General features: G+C 33.3%; 1 protein-coding gene across 17 annotated transcripts in view; it reads right to left on the bottom strand.

Moving 5' to 3' along the window:
- The window catches only part of LOC143248987 (bromodomain-containing protein 8-like), a 154,349-nt gene that overhangs the window by 79,612 nt on the left and 54,557 nt on the right, over window positions 1-20,180 (bottom strand). For all 17 annotated transcript variants that reach the window (XR_013027314.1, XR_013027315.1, XR_013027318.1 and 14 more), the window contains 3 exons: window positions 15,515-15,743; window positions 8,798-9,055; window positions 2,257-2,461 (listed from right to left, as the gene is read on the bottom strand). Coding sequence is in view for 9 of the 17 variants with exons in the window: in XM_076498085.1 (XP_076354200.1) it covers window positions 2,257-2,461; window positions 8,798-9,055; window positions 15,515-15,743 (692 nt within the window). In the remaining 8 variants the exon portion in view is untranslated. The remainder of the gene's footprint in view (window positions 1-2,256; window positions 2,462-8,797; window positions 9,056-15,514; window positions 15,744-20,180) is intronic.

Below are 20,180 nucleotides of genomic sequence, written 5' to 3'. Positions count from 1 at the left end.
TGGGAGATGCCATTGAAGAACAACATCCAATACAGAGCTATCTCACTGCCAGGTAATATGCCAGGCAATGAATGAAAAAGATGGTGAACCATGGACCTTTCTGAACGTTTTCCTCTACCACCCTGAACCAAATAGCAACTACCCTAACAAATCCCTCAGTATGTATACAATGCTGCATCTTCAATATCAAACACATGTTGATTGGATTGACAGATCATGATAAAAGGTTGTGGTGAGAAACAGTAAAAACAGATAATGCCCCTAACTTTCAAAAGAGCAGTGACAGAAGATTTAGATAATTTCCTGAAGTGTTTCAGACAAATAACTTTTTGAAACAGTCTCCAGAACACACTGGATAATGCCTTATACTGAGTGTAGACAGTCTGACCCCTTAAACTCTTAGTCCCAGGCTTCACCAAGGCTCAAATCTGGGATTATAAGACAGTGATTGGGGAGCTACACTGAAAAACTGACCAAGTGAAAACATCATGCATTCCATCAGCCTCATGATGTACATGCCACAGAGAGAATGGCCACCTACATAAATGACATGCACCTGTGCATACAGTGAAGCTTTTCTGAAATGGTTTTGGCAGATAATAAAGATATCATTTATCTTGTTGGTAAGTCTATGGAAGAGCTACCCAATAAAACCAGAAGCCACCATATGAACACGGAAAACTTCACATCCTTACCAAGGTAGTTTCTGTAGCTATGTGGCATGAAGTAATAACTTCAAATCAGATGCAAGAAAAAAAAAATCTACAGTGGTTGTAACTTAAATAGACAGTCCTACCCAGGTGTCTACATCATACCAGATCAAGCTGTTTGTTTTAGATTCAACTCAAGATGCACTTTGTATATCAACAAGCTTTTTTTGTTAAGTGTGAAGCATCTTTACATTGGCCACACTTCCCAAGATGCTGAAATTCTAATGTGATAGTCATGCAAACTGATGAAGAATAGCAACTGATTATATAGAGTATTTTGCACATGTTCTTTAACTTAATTAACTTAGGAAGGGTTTTGAGTCTAAGCATTACCATAAACCAACATTTACTGGGCAATAGTTCATTTTGACATTTTTTTTAGCTTTTGAATTTAATTTATAATTTAATTAATTGGTACTACTGTATAATTGGTTCTTTTTCTGGATTCCATGAATAAGTAGAAATTCAAGATTTCATTACAGAAAGTTTTCTTTTACAGTTAACTTATAGTATTGTTAGGAATTATTTAAAATCTTTGTATATTTATAAAATTAGTAAACATGTTGAAATTAATAATTTAGTTTTTTTGTATTCTACCTTTTACTGGTAAACATGCTATAGAATTGAAGAAAAACATTAAAATGATTTTGAATAACAAAGTTTATCCACACATTAAGGTTAGAATTGTTTTCAAACTAATATGTCACATGTAATTATTTTAAACTTAAAGACACAATTACTAAAATGCATTGCTCTTATATCATCTATAAATTCATGTGTCCAAGGTGTGGTCTGGCTCTGTTGGCTCTACATTTTATTGTTTAAGCAAAATTAAATAATTCAAATGTATTTCAAATGGAATGATGAATGAGAGCAAGCATTAGAAGCCCATAAGCATGCTGCAAGTTCTTATCAGACATGGATGATTAGTGATATTTGCTGATCAATTACATTGGATTAACTGATTAGCACATCATTCTTAAAACCACTTTAAGCATCCCCCCATATGCCATGTTAATATCAAAAACAAAAAAATGGGTGCACCAACTTCAACAGTTTGAGAACTATTGCATTATTCTAACATGATGTGAATCTTCCTATTTTCAACAAGTTTACTAATTTAAGTAATTCTGGAATTACCCTTTGTTTAATATTGTATTAACATTTACATATTTTGTAAAAAACCAAAAAACTTTTTGGTTTCAAAAGTTATTTCTGAACAAATTCTTTATACAGATAACCTTGACATGTCAACAGACGAATTTTTCAGTCTTTCTGGATATGATAAATATCACTATAACCCTATGAATTCAAGAAATCAAAATCAAAGTGTGGATGTCAACTTTTTTTTTAAATAGTTACACTAAAAATTTGATTAAACAAATTTATTATAAACATATAATAATAAAGATCAGGAATCACCAGTTTCATATAGGCTTTATACCACATTCAATTAAAGCTAATGAAAACTGAAGTAACTGATTACTCAAACATTACAGTAAAAAAAAAGGACCACTGCAGTAAGTTTCTTAAGAAATAAACATACCTGATGAAGTAGAAGGTGAAGACGTAAACAGTAAAGCTTCACTAATTTCTGGCTGAGTGTTAGTGGAAGATACAGATGAAATAGAAGCTGTTGCTACAGCCAGTTGTCTTGCTGCTGCTGTAGCAAGAGCACTAGTGGGATTAAAGAAAGGCTGTGATGTTGGAGATGGTCGTGGAATAGCTTGTGAAGTAGTAGGTACAGATCCCTAGAGAATAACAATAAGTCTGTTGAAGCTACAAATATCTTTACATACTGTGTTGTATAAAATATGGATCAGACAACTACATTAAAACCTAATTCTGATCCTACAAAAGAACAGTTTATTCAATTGAAAAAAAAATTAATCAGATGAATGTATCTTTGAAAAAACTTTGTTAAAGAAAATATGCCAAGAATGAGTAGCATCAATGTCACTGTGGAATTAATTAATTCCAATGCAAATCTTCATGCATTAACCCTCCATCAATAAGAGTGTGACATACTTTTAAGGCACATGAGACTATTCAACTCTACCTAACTACCACTTCAAGTTTTTACAGCAGATGAAAGTACTAGTTTTCAATGGGGAGAAAGGATGGGAAGTGTGAGAAAGAGACAAGTAACTATCACACATATATTTTCAGTATGAGAAAATTACAACTTCCACTATGGTACATTACCTCCATTTACATAAATAGCTTGAATCCCACACTAAATAGCTAGAGGGACTGGTACAAGATAAAGAATGAAGCATTCTTTGAAAACATCCAAAGATGAGACACATAGAAACTAAGATCTCATATGAGGAACTACAACACTTCTGACCCAGCTATACTCTTCACCCGTCATAGAAAGATGTCTCATATATGTGCAGAAAACAAGAGAAGCACATATAACTGGGAGAGAAATATGATCAGAAAGTGATCTGAATCATACAACATTTATGAAACTTAATCCCACAAATTATAAATGTGGGTAGAATAAAGAGGATGTGCTCCTAAGTGTAGAATGGCTAGGATATAATAGATCAGCCATGGAGAGACAACTACATCCAAAACCCATGTCACTGGAACCAACATCCACGCAAGGGTAGCATGGGCATCATACCAATGGTAAGTCAATTACAATCCAAAACTCAGTTACTGGGTATCAACATCCAGGTCAGGGGTAGAAAAGGATAACACCATGAGTAAATCAACTACAATCCAAAATCCAAGCCACCAAGAACTGACACACATGTGGGTGTAGGAAAGAGAATCATACCATATTCAACTCAAAAGCATGAGGCCAAAGGGAATCTAGTACTCCACAATTCATGAATATGGCACATGTGAATAAGTTAAATTGACAGATCAATCCAGGAAACCAACATACAATATCAAAAAAGATGCCTATATAATGTAAACTATCACCTTCAAATGTGAAATTGACCAGAATCATGCCAAGTGCATTAACAACCTTAGAATAAGAAACTTCAAAAGGTAGCAGAAGGAAGAGAACTGTAGAAATCTGCAACTGGCTCCAAGGTGGCCCACAATGATGGAGTACAAATGAGGTAGGAATACAGATGTAATGTATACGTGAGGACTCATGTTCATTGGTTCAACAATAAATCCAAAACCTAGCCAATGGAAATCGACATCCATGTGTGCGAGGGGGGTGAAGGTAGGGAGTAGAATGAACAATCCCAAGGTGTGAAAGGGTGAACTGTAATTTTGACATCTCACTCCTATTTGTTTTTATGTCTCATACTGGTAAATATCACATCATCTACATCAGCAGAACACCACCACCCTGCTCTCAACTGAATAATTCTAGAATAATTTCAATATTTTGCTTGTATTTAATTAAAACATTCAGAAAAATGCCTCTATGATCCCACAGCTTGGAATTGAAAAGTAGTAAAAACTCTCAAACTATACTAGAAGAAAAATGGAGGGGGGTGTAAAAAAATGTTGGATAATGCAAAGGAATGACAACACCTAAGACAGGGCAACAGATGACCATAAAACTTTATTTTAAAAGCAAACCATACCAATTTATTCAATATAAAGCACAACAAGATGGGCAGCTGTCCCTTCTGCTCTACCCATGTAGTACATGGTAGGTGCAGTCTGGAATGGGCAAACTTATGAAGGATAAATCTACAAGCAATCTTGTGGGACATCCCATCTCTGTAGTGTGCATTACTAACTAACTTGAGTAATTTTAGTTTTGAATCTCACAAGCCTCAAAGTGGCTTAACAGACAACCAAAAATGTTCAATAGCTTTTGTTTCTTTTCAGCCTCACTTGTGGGATTAGGGTTTGGTTCTACTGGAGATGAATATCGATATTACTTAGTGACTATGGTACATACTAGATCATTTGAGATAATTTTATGCAGTCAAATTGATGATATCATTATGCAGTGTTCAGGAAAGGCTGTGCAGTAAAACAAGAGAGGAGGAGAGAAGGCTTGGCTGGGTGGCAGTGATAACTTGGGTATAACTTGATCCATCAATAGCAGCAAAAATCAAGGCTGCAGTAAAGTAGTGAGTTCCAGAATTAAGGATTTACCAATTTACAAGTATTAAGCTATACAAGGTGGTCATATGTACCATGACATTTAATTAAACTATTAATTTGAACATAATTTTAAATTTTGTGCTATAATTAGTGAATTCACTAACTTAGTATGACATGGCACTGTGTGACTATGGAATTATGACACACAAAGTTGACATAGCTTTACAGTACAAATCTGGTCAGATACAAATTGCCACAAAGCAGGATCCAAACAATGAGCATTAATAGGATGGAAAAGAGCTCATGAAAAGGAAAAATAAGAAGAAAAAATCTTGCACAGTCAAAGTCTCATTGAGGGAAAAAAAACCACTATCAAATGCAAACAGTGACAGACAAATATATCATGGGTAGCCCACATGCCCACTTGAAAAAGTACATCCAAAGAATGAAGATGAAATGCTAAGGAAAAAGTATGGCACCCAACTGGGTGAGAAGATTCCTGGAACAAAGTACAGGAGGAAGATGAGAAAGACAAAGAAGCCAATTGAATGAAGAGCTGAACCTAACTGATGAATGAGGAAGGAAAAACAACCCAGACAGGAAATAGTTGCCAAAAGGGATAAAAGTAGAAACTGTTATCACAAAAGGAAGACGTGGATGAAATGTAACAGAAAAGAGCATGTACAGGACATAAAAGTCTACGAGATCAAGACAAGGATAAAGGTGTGAAACAGAAGAAAGAGAAAGTGACTAAATAGGGGAGTTATTCTCACAAGCCACCAAAATGTTATGGAGGAAGAATGATTCAGAAAAAGAAGATATTAGAAAAATAAATAGTACTCAAAACACTGATGGCAAATAAACAGACCACTGATGTTCACAGGCAAATAGGAGAAGGAAAGAAAACATAAGGAAAGGTAAAACGAGAAACACCTAGAGAGTGGTTACATAGAGGCAGTAAGACAGTGCACGACCACATTAATATATTAATTTGAAAGGGCAGTCCACCATGGCAGACAACAAATCCATAAGGAACACATCCATTAATAAAGTGTAGGATTGATAAAAATTAAAGGTGTAGTACAGGACCATCCAAAAATCTGAGACTGAGAAGAGAGAAACTCCCAAATCCAAGGTAAAGAAAGAGGAAATCTACATAACTAAGAAGAGTGAGTTGATGAGGGAGAGAAACCCTGGACCAAGAAGTGAAGGACAGAAAAAATTCCATTTGCAATGAGAAACTTCCATGTTGGAAGGGTGAATGAAACAAAGAAGAAAAGAAGTTAACTATCAGAAGAACCCACATCAACTCACCAATGACCAGAGGAAAATCAGGCATGAAGATGTAAGACAGGAAGATCTGGATGAAGCACTGGTGACTGGTAATGGAGGAGGAAGCTGGAGCTGGAGAAGCCACAGAAATCACAGCTGAGAATGTCAGAAACAAGTTATCAGAAGGACTGAAAACAGAGTGTCAAAATGAAGAAAATCACTCAGAAAAGTATAATAATGGGAGGATAGACAAATGTGGAGGTCCAATCCTGGAATCCTGGCTGAAAATATCAATAACCAAAGCAAAAAGATGAGGAACCAAGACCAAACCAAAGCAATTTGCAGTGAATGGACATAGAAAAAGCCTTTATATGAAGTACCCCACTGAAACTGAAGCCACAAAAGTATTGATCATGAAATCAGTCCATTGAATAAATGTTGTCTGGGTATGAATCTGATCTATGACAAGACTGAAAGCATTTAGAAAATAACATGCAATGACAAGAATATCGATTGTGTGGACTAAAAAAAAAGATCCAACAAAAGAGTACAGAGGGATGGAGAATGCTGCCCTGGTGGTTGAGAAAGCAACCACTGAAAATTAATTGGAATGGATTATTACCAGACAATTTTTAGCTAAGTGGAGGAAATGAACTAAAACATGAATCTCCAGGATATTAACAGGAACTCTCGGCTGCACAAGAGAAAAATACAAAAATCTTGAAAAGAAAGAAGTGGTAAAAGTAGCTGGGGAAAAGATGCATCACAACCCAGAAAATCCCAACTACAGTGAAACCATGAGTGTAAAATGAAAATCGAAAACCAAAAACAAGCAAACATGGAAGTAATAAGGAATGACAGGAAATTGGATAAAACATAAGTACCTGAGAAATCATGTCAAAAAATGCCATATTAGGCCTACATAATTCTGCAGAAGGGGTAAGGAAAACATGGCAAAATCCGACAGTATAAAAAATCTATCAAATCTTTACTGGCCTGAAGAGGTTTGGTTTGTTCTGGAGAATTAGTGGGGCACGTTCAGGAGAAGAAAGCTAACCCATATTATTATCAGTCTCACGATAGATAAAAGCTGAGAAATCCAACTTGCAGCCTGTGAAAATAGTGCTAAAGATGTAATATGATCCTCACAAGTCATTGTACATCAACAAAAAGATTTAATGTAAAATATGTGAGTGTGAGAGAAAAAAAAACATGGAAATTAAAATTTGTTAATGTAAATAAAAAATAATTATAATAATGAAAAAATCCCACTTCAGAAATTAAAGTACTAAAATCACAGTTCACACAAAGACCACCAACAGAAAAAATATCTGAACATGAGTACTGCCAAACCAAAAGTGGTTTGGATTGAAAAGTATCAAGAAAGTATGTTGTACTTTAATTTGTGGGGGGTTGATGTATGATGATTTGCATGAGGGATGCACTGGAATCAGTAAATTGCAGTGGAGGGGAGAAAGAAGGATTGTGACATGCAGAAAAACATTTTTTGCACATAGAGTACAGCACCAAATGAAAGTAGCTATTTATGTGATTGTAGGTAATGTACCATGCAAAAAAGCAAATTTTTTTGGATGTGTATGTATGTGTGGAAATCTGTTACCTTCTCCACACATAAGAGCTGAAATAACTTAAGAAATGACCCCTTATATATACTTACTTCAATATATGCCATGTGAATAACCAGCCAACAGTTTAGAATGTCCCCTGATTGGATTTTTATAGTCATTTTAATCTGTAAAACGGCTACCACTTTCTTTCAAACCACGATTTCAAAAAGGTAGGTTGTGTCTTTAGTCTGCTTAAAGTTTCATATTCTCTTAAAACTAAATACATCTTAGTTACTAAGCATAATAAATTATAGTGGAATTCTATGGTATCAGTGTAGTTATTTATTATTTTTTGGTTATTCAACTGTATAAATAAAACCTAAAAAAAAAATTGATGTCTTGTATGTCAATGCTACTTATGTTAGACAAGTATGGCTGAAAGGTCAATAGAATAAAAATAATAAATATACATAAATGTCCATCTATATTTTTGTGTCATAATCTGTAGTCATTTTAGAATGAAAACAACATAATCTATATTTATTTCCTAATTTTTTATGGTAGTTATGAGGTCAGTAAAAGTGACATATCCCAAATACAGGGCAAAGAAAATAACAGAGAGAATATAAAATTTTACCGAAAACAAATGCTTCAAATGTATTTAGGAGGTTTTAGAGATTACACCAATATTATTTGAGATTTTCAGGACAAAGAATAGTTTTAATCATAACATAAAAATCATTTTGCACCCAGACTAGAAATGAAGCTGACTCTATATCTTCAGAAACAAAGCTTTAATAAAAATACTTCATTAAAAAATCTTATTTTTTGTGTACAAAAGATTTGTGATCTTTACTATAATATAAGTCTATCAAATTTTTGAAGATACACATATTGCATCAAAAATTTTAATATAAAAACTCTTGTATATTACACTGAACCCACTGCAAGAGCAAAAGGTAAAAATGAAAAAAGCCTTTACCTTCCAGATAATGATTAAAAAACTTTTATTTCAGCCAACATTTAGCATTATGACTTCATCAAGGTTAGCAGTACAAGAACTGATGAAGCTGCAATAGTGAAACAGTAGCTGGATTTTTTTGTTCCTTATTATGTGAAAATTGAAGGTACTTTTTTTCTAACTTCACTCTCAAAATGTCTAAAACCCTCCAGTATATACTACAAATTCTGACAAATAACAAGATATTAGCTTACCTCTTTAGGTTGGACACCACAAACTGACAAAGCCATAGATACACTAGGTGAAGCTGGGGTAGCTGCAGTTGGACTCCTTAACAATGAAGTTAGGAGAGGAGAAGTAGATGACACTCCTGGTGTTGCTGTTGGAGATGGAGTTGGAGTAGATGCAACAGGTGGTAAAGTTCCAATTGTTAATACATTTTTTGTTGTGCTTAGAGATGTATCTCCACCACTAATAATGCAAGGATGTAAAGGACTGGAATCATCTTCCACCTTAAAGTAATGATAAAAACTCTAATTTTCACCAAAAGTTTCTATCCTTCAGCAATACATTTCAGGAATAAGAGGAAACAAAAGAGTGCTAGAAATGGGTCTAAAGAGTCATTTCAATGCAAGAGTGAAAAAAAATCAAGATTCACTAAAAGTCCTAAAAATAATTGAAAATACGTATATATAGTTTTTCCACATTACACTGCTTGAAGTGTGAAAAACTTGAAACTTTTATACAATTTCATTGTATAAAAGTAAAGTCTCAATATTTGTAGTATGCTAGAAAGGCTTGTTGTCACATCAAAATATATCTAAGTAAGCTTTTGCAAATGATAAAATAGCAATTTAACTTTGCTAAATAATGGGAATTTAAAAAAACATTAAAAAATTGTAGGGTTAGAAATTAGCAGGGGCTCCAGAGCCAATGATCCCCAAAAATGCCTGCAAGTCCATAAAAACTATCTTTTAGGTACCCCACATGATCCCTTAAAATCAAAAGGGCCACTAAAAATTTGACTACCCAAAAAAACAATATAATAATAGTTTTACAAATCATGTCACAATCTGAAATCCTGACTGCTGATTATTATAATGCACAATCAGCCCAATTTCAATTACATATAGTAAAAGTGATGATGTTATTGTGTAGCATTGTTGACAGCTTAACCTTACAAACTGTAACAACTACAGAGAATGTACTTTGAAGCTTCATTAAATTTGAAATGGTTGACATTATTAATAAATGTGTGATGCAAATAAAAACAAAGTTATGACCTATTTTCCATCTTTTATTTGACCAAATAAAACTAAAAATTTTGAAATTACCTTGATGTTACTACATGATTAATACATAAAGTTATGTGATCAAGGTTACAGATAAATTGTTATGGTTCTTTGCCTAATTTTATCATACACTTCAGCTATAACTCTATGAATTTTGAACTAAACCATTTGCTAAATCACACAGAGTATTCCAACCAAAGGTCAAATAAGGTAACAACATTTGAAGGTTTTTGTTTATAAGAGAGGAATCTTCAAACCTGTTGCTCCTAATCACATCTTTGTTGCATATGTAATGATCAGCTTTCCAACCTTAAAAAAATATCATGATATAACAACTTCAAATGCATTATGATAAAGAAAACCCACATTACGCTGGTTGAACGTATAAATCTTTATTAACAGTAAAAGTTAATATTTTGCGATTTTAGACAAATGTCATAAGTGACACAGTATAATGTTGATATAAAACACATTCAATAAATGGATATGTTTCGAACCAAGAGGTGACAAGTTTTAAATAATTGCTCTGTTATCATGTGCTATTCAGCAACTTTCCAAAATGGCAAGCTAATAAACAGTGTCATCCTGAAAGCTTTGCAGGAAGATTGTACATAGATCTATGGCAAGCACACAGTGTGTATTAACTCTCTGCATAGTGTCCTGTCTTCAACTATTTGCTAATATATAGTCCATAAAGAAATGGATATGAAGAGCACTGTTTTTAACTTCCTCACATTCAGTGTATCAACTTATGTAAATAATAAGAATCACACAGAGACTGTTTTAATTGACAGTATTTTATTCTATGATGAATAATGTTTCATGATGAAAGATAAAGTACAGGGTAACGACTGTAAGCACACTTACATATCGTCATAAGATTACTGTTGTGGATAAAATGCTTGAGTGGCATTACTTTTAATTTCACAGCAATCAGTTTTCCATGACTGGGATGTTAAACTGATTCAGACTGTTACCAAACTATGCAACAATCAGCTCAATTCTGATTGCTGAACTGAGTATCAGTAAAACACTGCATGATATAAAACAATAACTTTAAATGAAAACAAAATAATGATTTAAAAACAAGAATGATAATGCATTTCTCATGATCATTTCATTAATACATTTTCCACATCTATTTCATTTCTTAATTTCACCAGACATAACAAGTAAAGTTAGCCATGGGGTGCTATACACCTCACTTTGGTGTCTATGGCTGTCAGAAATGCATATACTTTTGGTTGGATCCCAACCTGTAGCCATACAGTGATATATTTCACACTGCTAAAATCATAATGGAAAGTAAGAAACCCCAAAAAAAGTGGAAAAACTTTCTCCTCCATTTAAAGGAGTCCAAAAGGCAACATCCCGTGCTCGGAACGACACCATCGTGTATACCTTACTCAAACAAAGGATAAAAACTCACCTGGTCTGAAATTACAAATATTCATCCTCACTCCCCAACCAAGTGAGCAAAAGGTATTCCACTTGTTCCTGGAATTACAGAGATGGCATGGAACCTTTGCTCAACTGAGGGCTTAGGATGAGATAATTTTTTCTTCAGAATTATGAGTAGACAGTGAATCTTGTTCCATTAACAATATACAAAACCAACACTGATCAAAGAGAAGGGCCATGCATGCCCTAACCAGATAGCTTAGTGTCAAATCTGAACCAGAATTATGAGTAAGCTCCTGCATAGGTTAGTGCCACTTCTACCAACATCTAGAAAAAACATGCAGGGACCTCAGAAGGGCTTCTAACTTTGCACTCTTCTCCAATAGTGGAGGAACACATTCTAACACTTTGGAGGAAAAGCCTCTGTCCATAACCCCAGTGACTAGAAACTGGATAAAGATTCACTAGCCCCATTAGTAAGTCTTAGGAGTAAGGTCATCAGGGATTCCTGAGGAGAGAGTGCTCTGAAAACAGTATAATAGGTAAACCTAGGTCCATAAAATTTTAAAAGCAAACCAACCCTGATTTATTCAATCTGATGATCAGCATGAGCAGGCAGAATCCCCTTTAGCTTTACTCATGAAAATCCATGAGTGGCAGTCCATTAAATATAGCAATACCATCTGGTAAGTACCTAAATGATGTTATGGAGCACCTCATTTCTACAGAACCTCTTGTGACTAGTAGCAAATATACTCAAATTAGTTGAGAGTGACTGAAAGAAGCACACCACTCTGGCTACCATTGCCATAAAGTGTGATACACTGAAAGTAAGATGTAAGTACCCTGGAAAATAAAGAGACAAGATTATAACAAAAGCACTCCTCCTCTTTATAATCCATCCACCAGACGTTGTTAAAAACAGTCATGGGGCAGGGAAAAACTCCAAAAGATGGTTAATTGGTGGGTATGGTGTTTTATGGTGCAAAGCAATTAGGCTATCTGCACCAGACATCCAATAAAAAGTTAAAATTAAAGAAACATTTTTAAAATTCATAAAAAGAAATTAAGGTAAAACAAAACTAAGTTTAATTTTTGAATTAAAAACTTAAATAGCATTATATCCAAATTTTTACATCTAGTTTACAGCAGTAAGAGAAAATCTACAGTAATACAAGTTGTAAAAGACTTTTTGCAGCAAAATTTTTATTATAACTCACCAGAATGACTAATGGATAGTTCAAGCATCAGCATTAGATACCTGACGTTGGCCTTTCCAGTACTGGTTTTGAGTTATTTTCCAGCCGTTACAGCCATTTTCTTAAAGAAAGGTCACATTTGGGGATTGCAATAAGCCATTGTTGTGGGATAGGCTTTCCAGTGGATACAACAATATTATCCAAGGACAGACCCAATTCATTCAACTGCACCTGGATGTAAAGGCCAAAAGGAACAATGGCCAATCATCTTTTCTGAAAAAGTATGGCCTAATGAGGAAAGAAAACACAACCCCAGGTGCGATGCTGTGATAAGGATCGAAGTTTCGAAGCATACAGTAAAGACAGTTACAAATGGCAGAGGTGTAGAGGAGATTCTTGAAACTCTGTGCATAAGCTCTAAACTGGGAAAGTGCAGAAAGCTCTGGTGCAGAGCCAAAGCCCCTGATGATGAATGGGGTCCAGCATCTTCAAGGCCGAGGTCATGGCAAAGCCATAAACCAGTGACCCATAGTCTAGTTTTGATCAAATAAGAGCATGACATATCTTTAGCATAGAACATCAATCTGGTCCCCAAGTGGTGGAAGAGAGGGCACGGAGGATGATCAGTGCTCTTGTACATTTGACATGAAGGTCAGCTTACGATCAAAAATAAGCCCCAAGAACTCTGTCTCAGAAACCACAGGTAGCACAACTTCACCAATATGGAGTTCAGGATCAGGGTGAATACCCTGTTGGCAACAAAAGTGCATGCAAATGATTTTATAGAAAGAGAAAGAAAGAGAAGTTAAAACCATTTGCTGTAGTCCACTTCAGTAAACAATTGAGGGCAGTCTGCAGCTGCCACTCAATATACCTCATGTTCAATAACTAACATGAGATGTGAAAGTCGTCGACATAAAGCCCATTTGTAACAGTAAGAGGGAGTTGTCCAGTGATGGCAATAATCTTTACACTGAAAAGTGTGACACTCAAAACACAGGCCTGAGGGACTCCAAGTTCCTGTAGAAATAAAGGGGAAAATGTTGAACACACACAAACTTGGAATTGCCTGTCCTTTAAAAAATGTTTAATCAAAATGGGCAAATGACCAAGTACCACATACAAATAGAGGTCTGACATGAAATGTGAAAGTTGTCGACATAGAGCCCTTTTGCAACAGTAAGAGGGAGTTGTTCAGTGATGGCAATAATCTTTATACTGAAAAGTGTGACACTCAAAACACACCCCTGAGGGACTTCAAATTCTTGTAGAAAAGAACAGGAAAGTGTTGAACCCACACGAACTTGGAATCGCCTGTTCATGAAAACATTTTTAATAAAAATGGGAAAATGACCATGTAACCCACATAAATGGAGGTCTCACAAAATGCCATACCTCCATGTTGTATCATAAGCTTTCTCAAGGTCAAAGAATATTGATACAAGATGTTGTCATTTGAGAAAGGTTTTTCTGATTGATGTTTCAAGTCGAATCAGGTGGTCCATGGTGGAAGGCTGTCATCACAACCCACACTCGGTGGGCGAGAGGAGGTTGTTTGATTAGAGGAACCAAACAAGATAAGCATTAACCATCCTCTCTAAGGTCTTACAGATACACCTTGTCAAAGCAATTGGATGGTAAACTCCAAAAGAAAGCTGCCTCAGCACATAAAGAACATGAAAGAAAAGCACTGTGAGATATCTGAATATCAGCCTGTAAAAACAAATCACCCAATGGATAAATGGAATGACCAGCAAAAAATAAATATGCTGAATCTGCTGAGATGTAACTAAAAATACACCTCACTTGTAAAGACCAAAATATACAAAAAGGGTATTTGGGAATTGACTTCTATGTAAATGGGGAAAATCAAGAGAAACTGAAAGATCCCAATTAAAACAGTCAAGATAATCACCACAAAATGAAGTAAGGTGGGTTACATAACACTTCCAGGTCTGACAGACCAAAACAAATTATCAAATTAAAACTGATTGCAGTGGTTAGAATAAATAGCAAAAGAATTGTAGAGATGGGTGTATTTCCTTTTCTAGCTGCCACAGACTTAGAAAGAAAGGAGCTATCATGATATAGCAGAACCTAAAGGGAGAGAAAAAGTTCTACAAATATGTGAACAACTCCAACTTATAACATCAAAATGTCAACAGCCAACAAAATATACCTCCACTAGTATGCAGAAAAATGAAGCAAGCAAAGAGACACAAAGAACAAATGGTCTATCTATTCCATCATGTAACAAAACAGTAAATCTCCCAGCTTGAGCCAGAAAACTCACAAAGGAGAAACTAAATAGTCCCCCAACTCCTCCAGTAAGGAAGAAGTACACTCAGTAGAACTAGAAAAAGCCCCAAACTCTCACAAATCCAAATGACAAACAGAAGAAAAGGAGTAGGATCCAAAGTGGGCTTGTGAGAAGCTGACATTATTAAAGAAATAACAAAAAAACAGAATCAAAATTCTCCCAAATTCAGTACCAGGATAGACGGTGCATTGGTGAGGGTAGAGAAAGTTGCAAATTATATTGCAAAGGCCATTTAATTGTCCTCAAGACTGGAACTTGCAAGACCAATGCTCAGATAGCCAAAGTTGATGCTGAAGAATAGCTATATTGTAAGTGGATGGTATGTATGTTTTCGAACTTCTGTTTCTCTGATGATTTATTTTTCAGGTGTATGGTTGAAAACAATCAAAAGTAAATAACAAAAACCTTATACTCGTAAAATTATATCTTCTGCACATCAAAAGCTTACTACATAATCAATAATACAATCAACCATTCTATCCATTAATCTTAAACAATAATTCAGCATCTTATTGTTATAAAAACCATTACAAAATAAGTTTTCATCTGTTGTACTTCTAAGATCACACATTTGTGTAACAAAATCCAAACTAATTCAATCAGGCAATTGTCTTAAGTTATTTTAAGAAGCAATACTTGATATACACTCTTTAAAATTAAACACCAAATGTTATGAATTTTACAGTTTCGAGCTGTAAACTAAAGTTACTATTACAGACAATTCATTCAAAATTCATTATTACTATGAAGAAAGTTTACCTCTACACTCAGTGGTTCACTAAGGGGCGAATCTACAGTATTTTCGTGTTCACTTTGTTCAGACTGAGAACTATTCCGTCGAACATCTAAAGAAAATTGTACATCTCCTGGCTTTTTGGTTTTACCCAATAATCCAGCTTTAGATGCTTTAAAAGCAGCAATCTTAGCTTCTCTTTCTTGAAGCCAAACTTGGTGTTCTGCTTCTGCTGCTTGTTTAGCTTTGTTTTCTCTGTGACAAAGGAAAAATAAGTGACTCCAAAATAATAGCAAGCTCAAATATAAAACATCCAAGATACAAACTGGGAGGTAAAACAGCCTAAGCAATTAAACCATCATGCTGCAAAAAATCTACAAAACAAATCAAACAAATATAAAGGGATAAAATCAAGAAAGATAAACATGTCACTATAGAAAAGACATTTCAAAGAGCAGCCACCAACAACCACTCACAACTCAAGAAAATGATGGATTACTGTGAAAACAACGTGAATAGAGGAAGAATAACCAAACAGGTTATATAGTGTATGACACAAAGATGAGAAAATGTAAACATAAAAAAAGATGAACAAAAAAAGAAAATCTGACCCTCAAGTTCAAATTCTCCAGTGTTTAGAAGTCATAGAAAAGCAATATTGCACAAAGTTAGGCCTGGTCATATAAATTAACAAAATGAGAACAAGGCATGCATGCACCAAATTAGTAATAAAAGTAATTGAATACAGACTAGAATATCTGGATAGAAAGTAAAAAAAGCAAAAAGAACCAGGAGGGAATGAATTAGAAAGAGGAGAAACGAAACATACCTGACAAATTTAGTCCTTAAATTACAAAAAAAGGTTTAGATGGATTCAAGAATGCATGGGTACATGATTAGGCAAAGGTAGGTATTGAGAAAAAAAACCCAACAAAATTGATTTAAACAATTACCTATACGCTGAAATCATTCTGATTAGTGTCACACAAACAATCATTCAAAATTATAATTAAATCAATTAAATGAAATTACATTTAAATTTATTAACATGAAAATAACCACATAACCAAAACTAGAATTTCTTATTATTAGCAATTTTCAATTATTCTAATAACTTATTAACTCTCTCAATAAGCTCAATCAATTTGGCTGAATTCATAGACCAAATTGACTTTGAGTTTTCATGCTATAACATGTAATAAGTTTTGTGTATTTTTATCAAATTTCACAAGTTTTCAATAAATATTACAAGTGTTTTGTAGACAAAAAATCTGAATTTTTAATAAAGTATTTTTACTAAATATTTCTTTGTAAATATATCTAGTCAAAGAATTGACTGCTTTGATTGATTTTCATGCTAACATTCAAAATACTTTTATCTGAAAAAGTTCAAATTTCTTTTGTAGTCTCTAAATCCTTTTATTTTACCTGCTACTTTCTCTATCCAACTTTATACATAATTTGGTAAATTTGATTAATCTCATAATACCATAAAAAGAAACAACAAATGTTAAATAACGTTTTTCTTATTAGAATGACTGCAAATTATAACAAGAAATTACAGTTGTTTATCCTAAATAGCTTAAAGCTCTTAAAAGTATACATCTGATTTCACTTAAAGCTCTAACAGTATACATCTGATTCAACTTAAATTTATTGATTTATTGTTCTCTGAACAACATCTAACTAATAATCACATCACACAAACTGTATATCACTGTGAACACATAGCTCATGTTGACATATCAAATTATGCAATGCATAAACTGCTAGTAAGTATAACTCATGAAAAAGGTTTATTATTATCATTTTACTTTATCTTACCTAGCTTAATATGTTTCTAATGCTTTACATTTTAGTTAGTTTCATAATAATAAATACACAAAACACATGGAAAACAAGAATATAATACTTAATTATCTCACTATAGGTTCAACTGATTCAACCTAAAAATTGACTCCAAACTTACCTTTATATTATTCATACAATAACTTCTAATATGCTTTATGTATCTTCATGTAATTTTGCAAGTTTCAGTAATCATGAAGATTAATTTTTGACAAAAATTAAAAACAGATCTATCAATGAATTATTTTCACAAAAGATTTTTCCATAAGCATAATGAGTCAAAATGTTGACTGTTTTGAGTCCATAGTGATCTTCATGGTAAGATGAAAACTACTCTTCTTCATTTGAAAAATCTCAAATTTCATTTGTGTATTATCAAAGACCCTCTAAATATATTTCAAATGATTTTTTTCACTATAACTTTATATTTCATCTATTATTTTCTTTACTTCAAGTCTGTAGGAGGTCAATCAAATTGATCAACCTCAAAACAAATCTACATTATTACATAAAACTACATTTGTTTAACCTAAATAGCTTAAATCCCATAACTGTATAACTCTGTTTATACCTCAATTTTATTGTTTTATTGCCTTTTAAACTAATATCCCAGCCATAAAATTTGTAAATCACTTAGCCAATGTGGAGCTTACATTACCCAACCAAATTTCATAATACACAGGTAGTATGCCAGTTGAAAGCAATCACATCTCATGAAAATTTTTTTATTATTATTCTTTATTTTACTTCATCTAACTTAAATAGGTTCTAATTTTTATATTTTAGTTGTTTTTATAATAATAAGTAAAGAATACACATGAAAAATTTAAAATAAAGTACTTATCTTGATTGTATTTTTTTATTTTTGCTCTCGACTCTCAATGACACTTAATCCTATGTGTGTTTAACTAGAAGTAAAATAGATAGTTTTCTGTAGAGAAGATAACATAACATGTCATTTAACCTTTATGCTGCTTGGCTTGAATATATGATATTAGACACTTGTACCCACCATGAGTACTGAAATCCTGTTTCTAGCAATGTGAGTCTGCAGGCATACTGCTGTGCCATTAGGGAGCCTTTGTATGAAAATTGTGACATTTGCTCTTGAGGTTTTCCCTCTTTCTTTAATTTATTTACTATACATCAAGAAGAATGGAATTTAATGTAAATTACTCATTATAATATAGATATTACTCAGGTCTTTATTTATGGGGCCTTAAACTAGAAAATCAGGCAGGCCCACTTGCTATTCCCACCTATTACATTACATCATTCATAAATTGCCTAACTGATTAAATAATTATTTTTAATTGCAATCATGATAAGTTTTAAATAAAAAAGTTTGACAACCCAAATTGACAACTGTTGTCATCTTGACATTAGTAATCTACCAAGTAGAAAATGTTCAGATTATCTTTAGAAACTTGGTGCCAAATGGTTTTGTCAAAAAAAAAACTATTTTCTTTTAGAAATTATGCAAAGGATATTCACTGACAGATGTCTATTATATTAAAGTGAACAAATATAGTTTGGTAGCTTTCATGAGCAAAAACTGGTAATTAAATTCAGTATTGATTAGTAATTGGCAAATATTGCTTAGCATGTTTTAATGTTCATCATTTTAACACATTATGGCAACTAAATACAGTACTAAAAGTCTTAACTCTTTTCTAAGATATCCAGTAATGAAAAAGAGGAAATGGTATGTTTTTTATCCTAATAGTTATGGGACAGTGTCTGTTTTTTGCATGTCATTATTCTATGTTATTTGTTGCTTTATTTAATTAAATAAAACTTATTTAGTGTACTACTATCATTATTATACAAAAAAGTAAACTGTTATTGAGTTGACTGCAAAAACAAAAAAATTTTCTAGATAATTTAAGGTTTGATTAGGTAAAATAAATTATATAATAAAGTTTTTCACGCGGCACACATCTGAACAGTTTGTAGTAGCTTATGGGTAATGCAATTCAATAGCATAACATGAGCTGCATGTTCTCCAAACTATTTACAACTTGATTTATATTGCTATTAATAAAACCAGTCATTAAACATGGTTCAAATGGCAATAAAACAATCAAATGTAAGTATAAATAGATTTATACTGTTACAAGTTTAAAGCTACCTTGGATAAATAAATGTAGTTTCATGTTACAATTTGAAGTCATTCTAGAAAACAAAAAAAGGTTTTTTTGGTTGTTTTTTCAGGTACAAGGCTGATCAAACCAACCAACCTTGTACAGGGTGAGTACAAAGAAAATAACAAATAAGATATAAAGTTTTACTGAAAAAGAAATCATCTGAAATGCACTTAGGTAATTTTAGAGATTATGCAAATAACATTTGATATTATTTGAAATGAAAAAAGTATTTTCAATCTTAACCTGAAAATCATTTTGCACTCAGACTAGTCATGAAAAAACCCTGATATGTTCATGAATCAATAAACTTCATTAGAAAAATGACTTTTTGTGTATAGGTGACTTGTAATGTTTTAAGGCAAATTTTGTAAAGATATACTTAACTACACTAAGGGTTAGTATTAAAACTATATACATGTAAAAATGGTCACATGGTCAGTTCTTGGGAGTGAGTCCATGTTGATAACAGCTCATAACATGCAAAATGTTAAATATGCAGTGCGTGTACTGTATGTACATAGTCTAGTCTAGTTGGCTGTGTTGCGAACACCAATGAGGCACATTTCAAATGTCAAGAACAGACAACTACAAAATAAATACATATGCAATAGATGCATGATGTGAATTTCTAAGAAATTAACACCAGTTTTGGCTTTGGTATATCAAACTGAAACATTACAGCACTTTCATTGTGTTA

Source organism: Tachypleus tridentatus, chromosome 4 (genome assembly GCF_004210375.1).
Source record: "Tachypleus tridentatus isolate NWPU-2018 chromosome 4, ASM421037v1, whole genome shotgun sequence".
Classification (NCBI taxonomy): Eukaryota; Metazoa; Arthropoda; class Merostomata; order Xiphosura; family Limulidae; genus Tachypleus; species Tachypleus tridentatus.
Note: the sequence above shows the minus strand (reverse complement) of the source record. Positions and strands in the feature narration are given on the sequence as shown.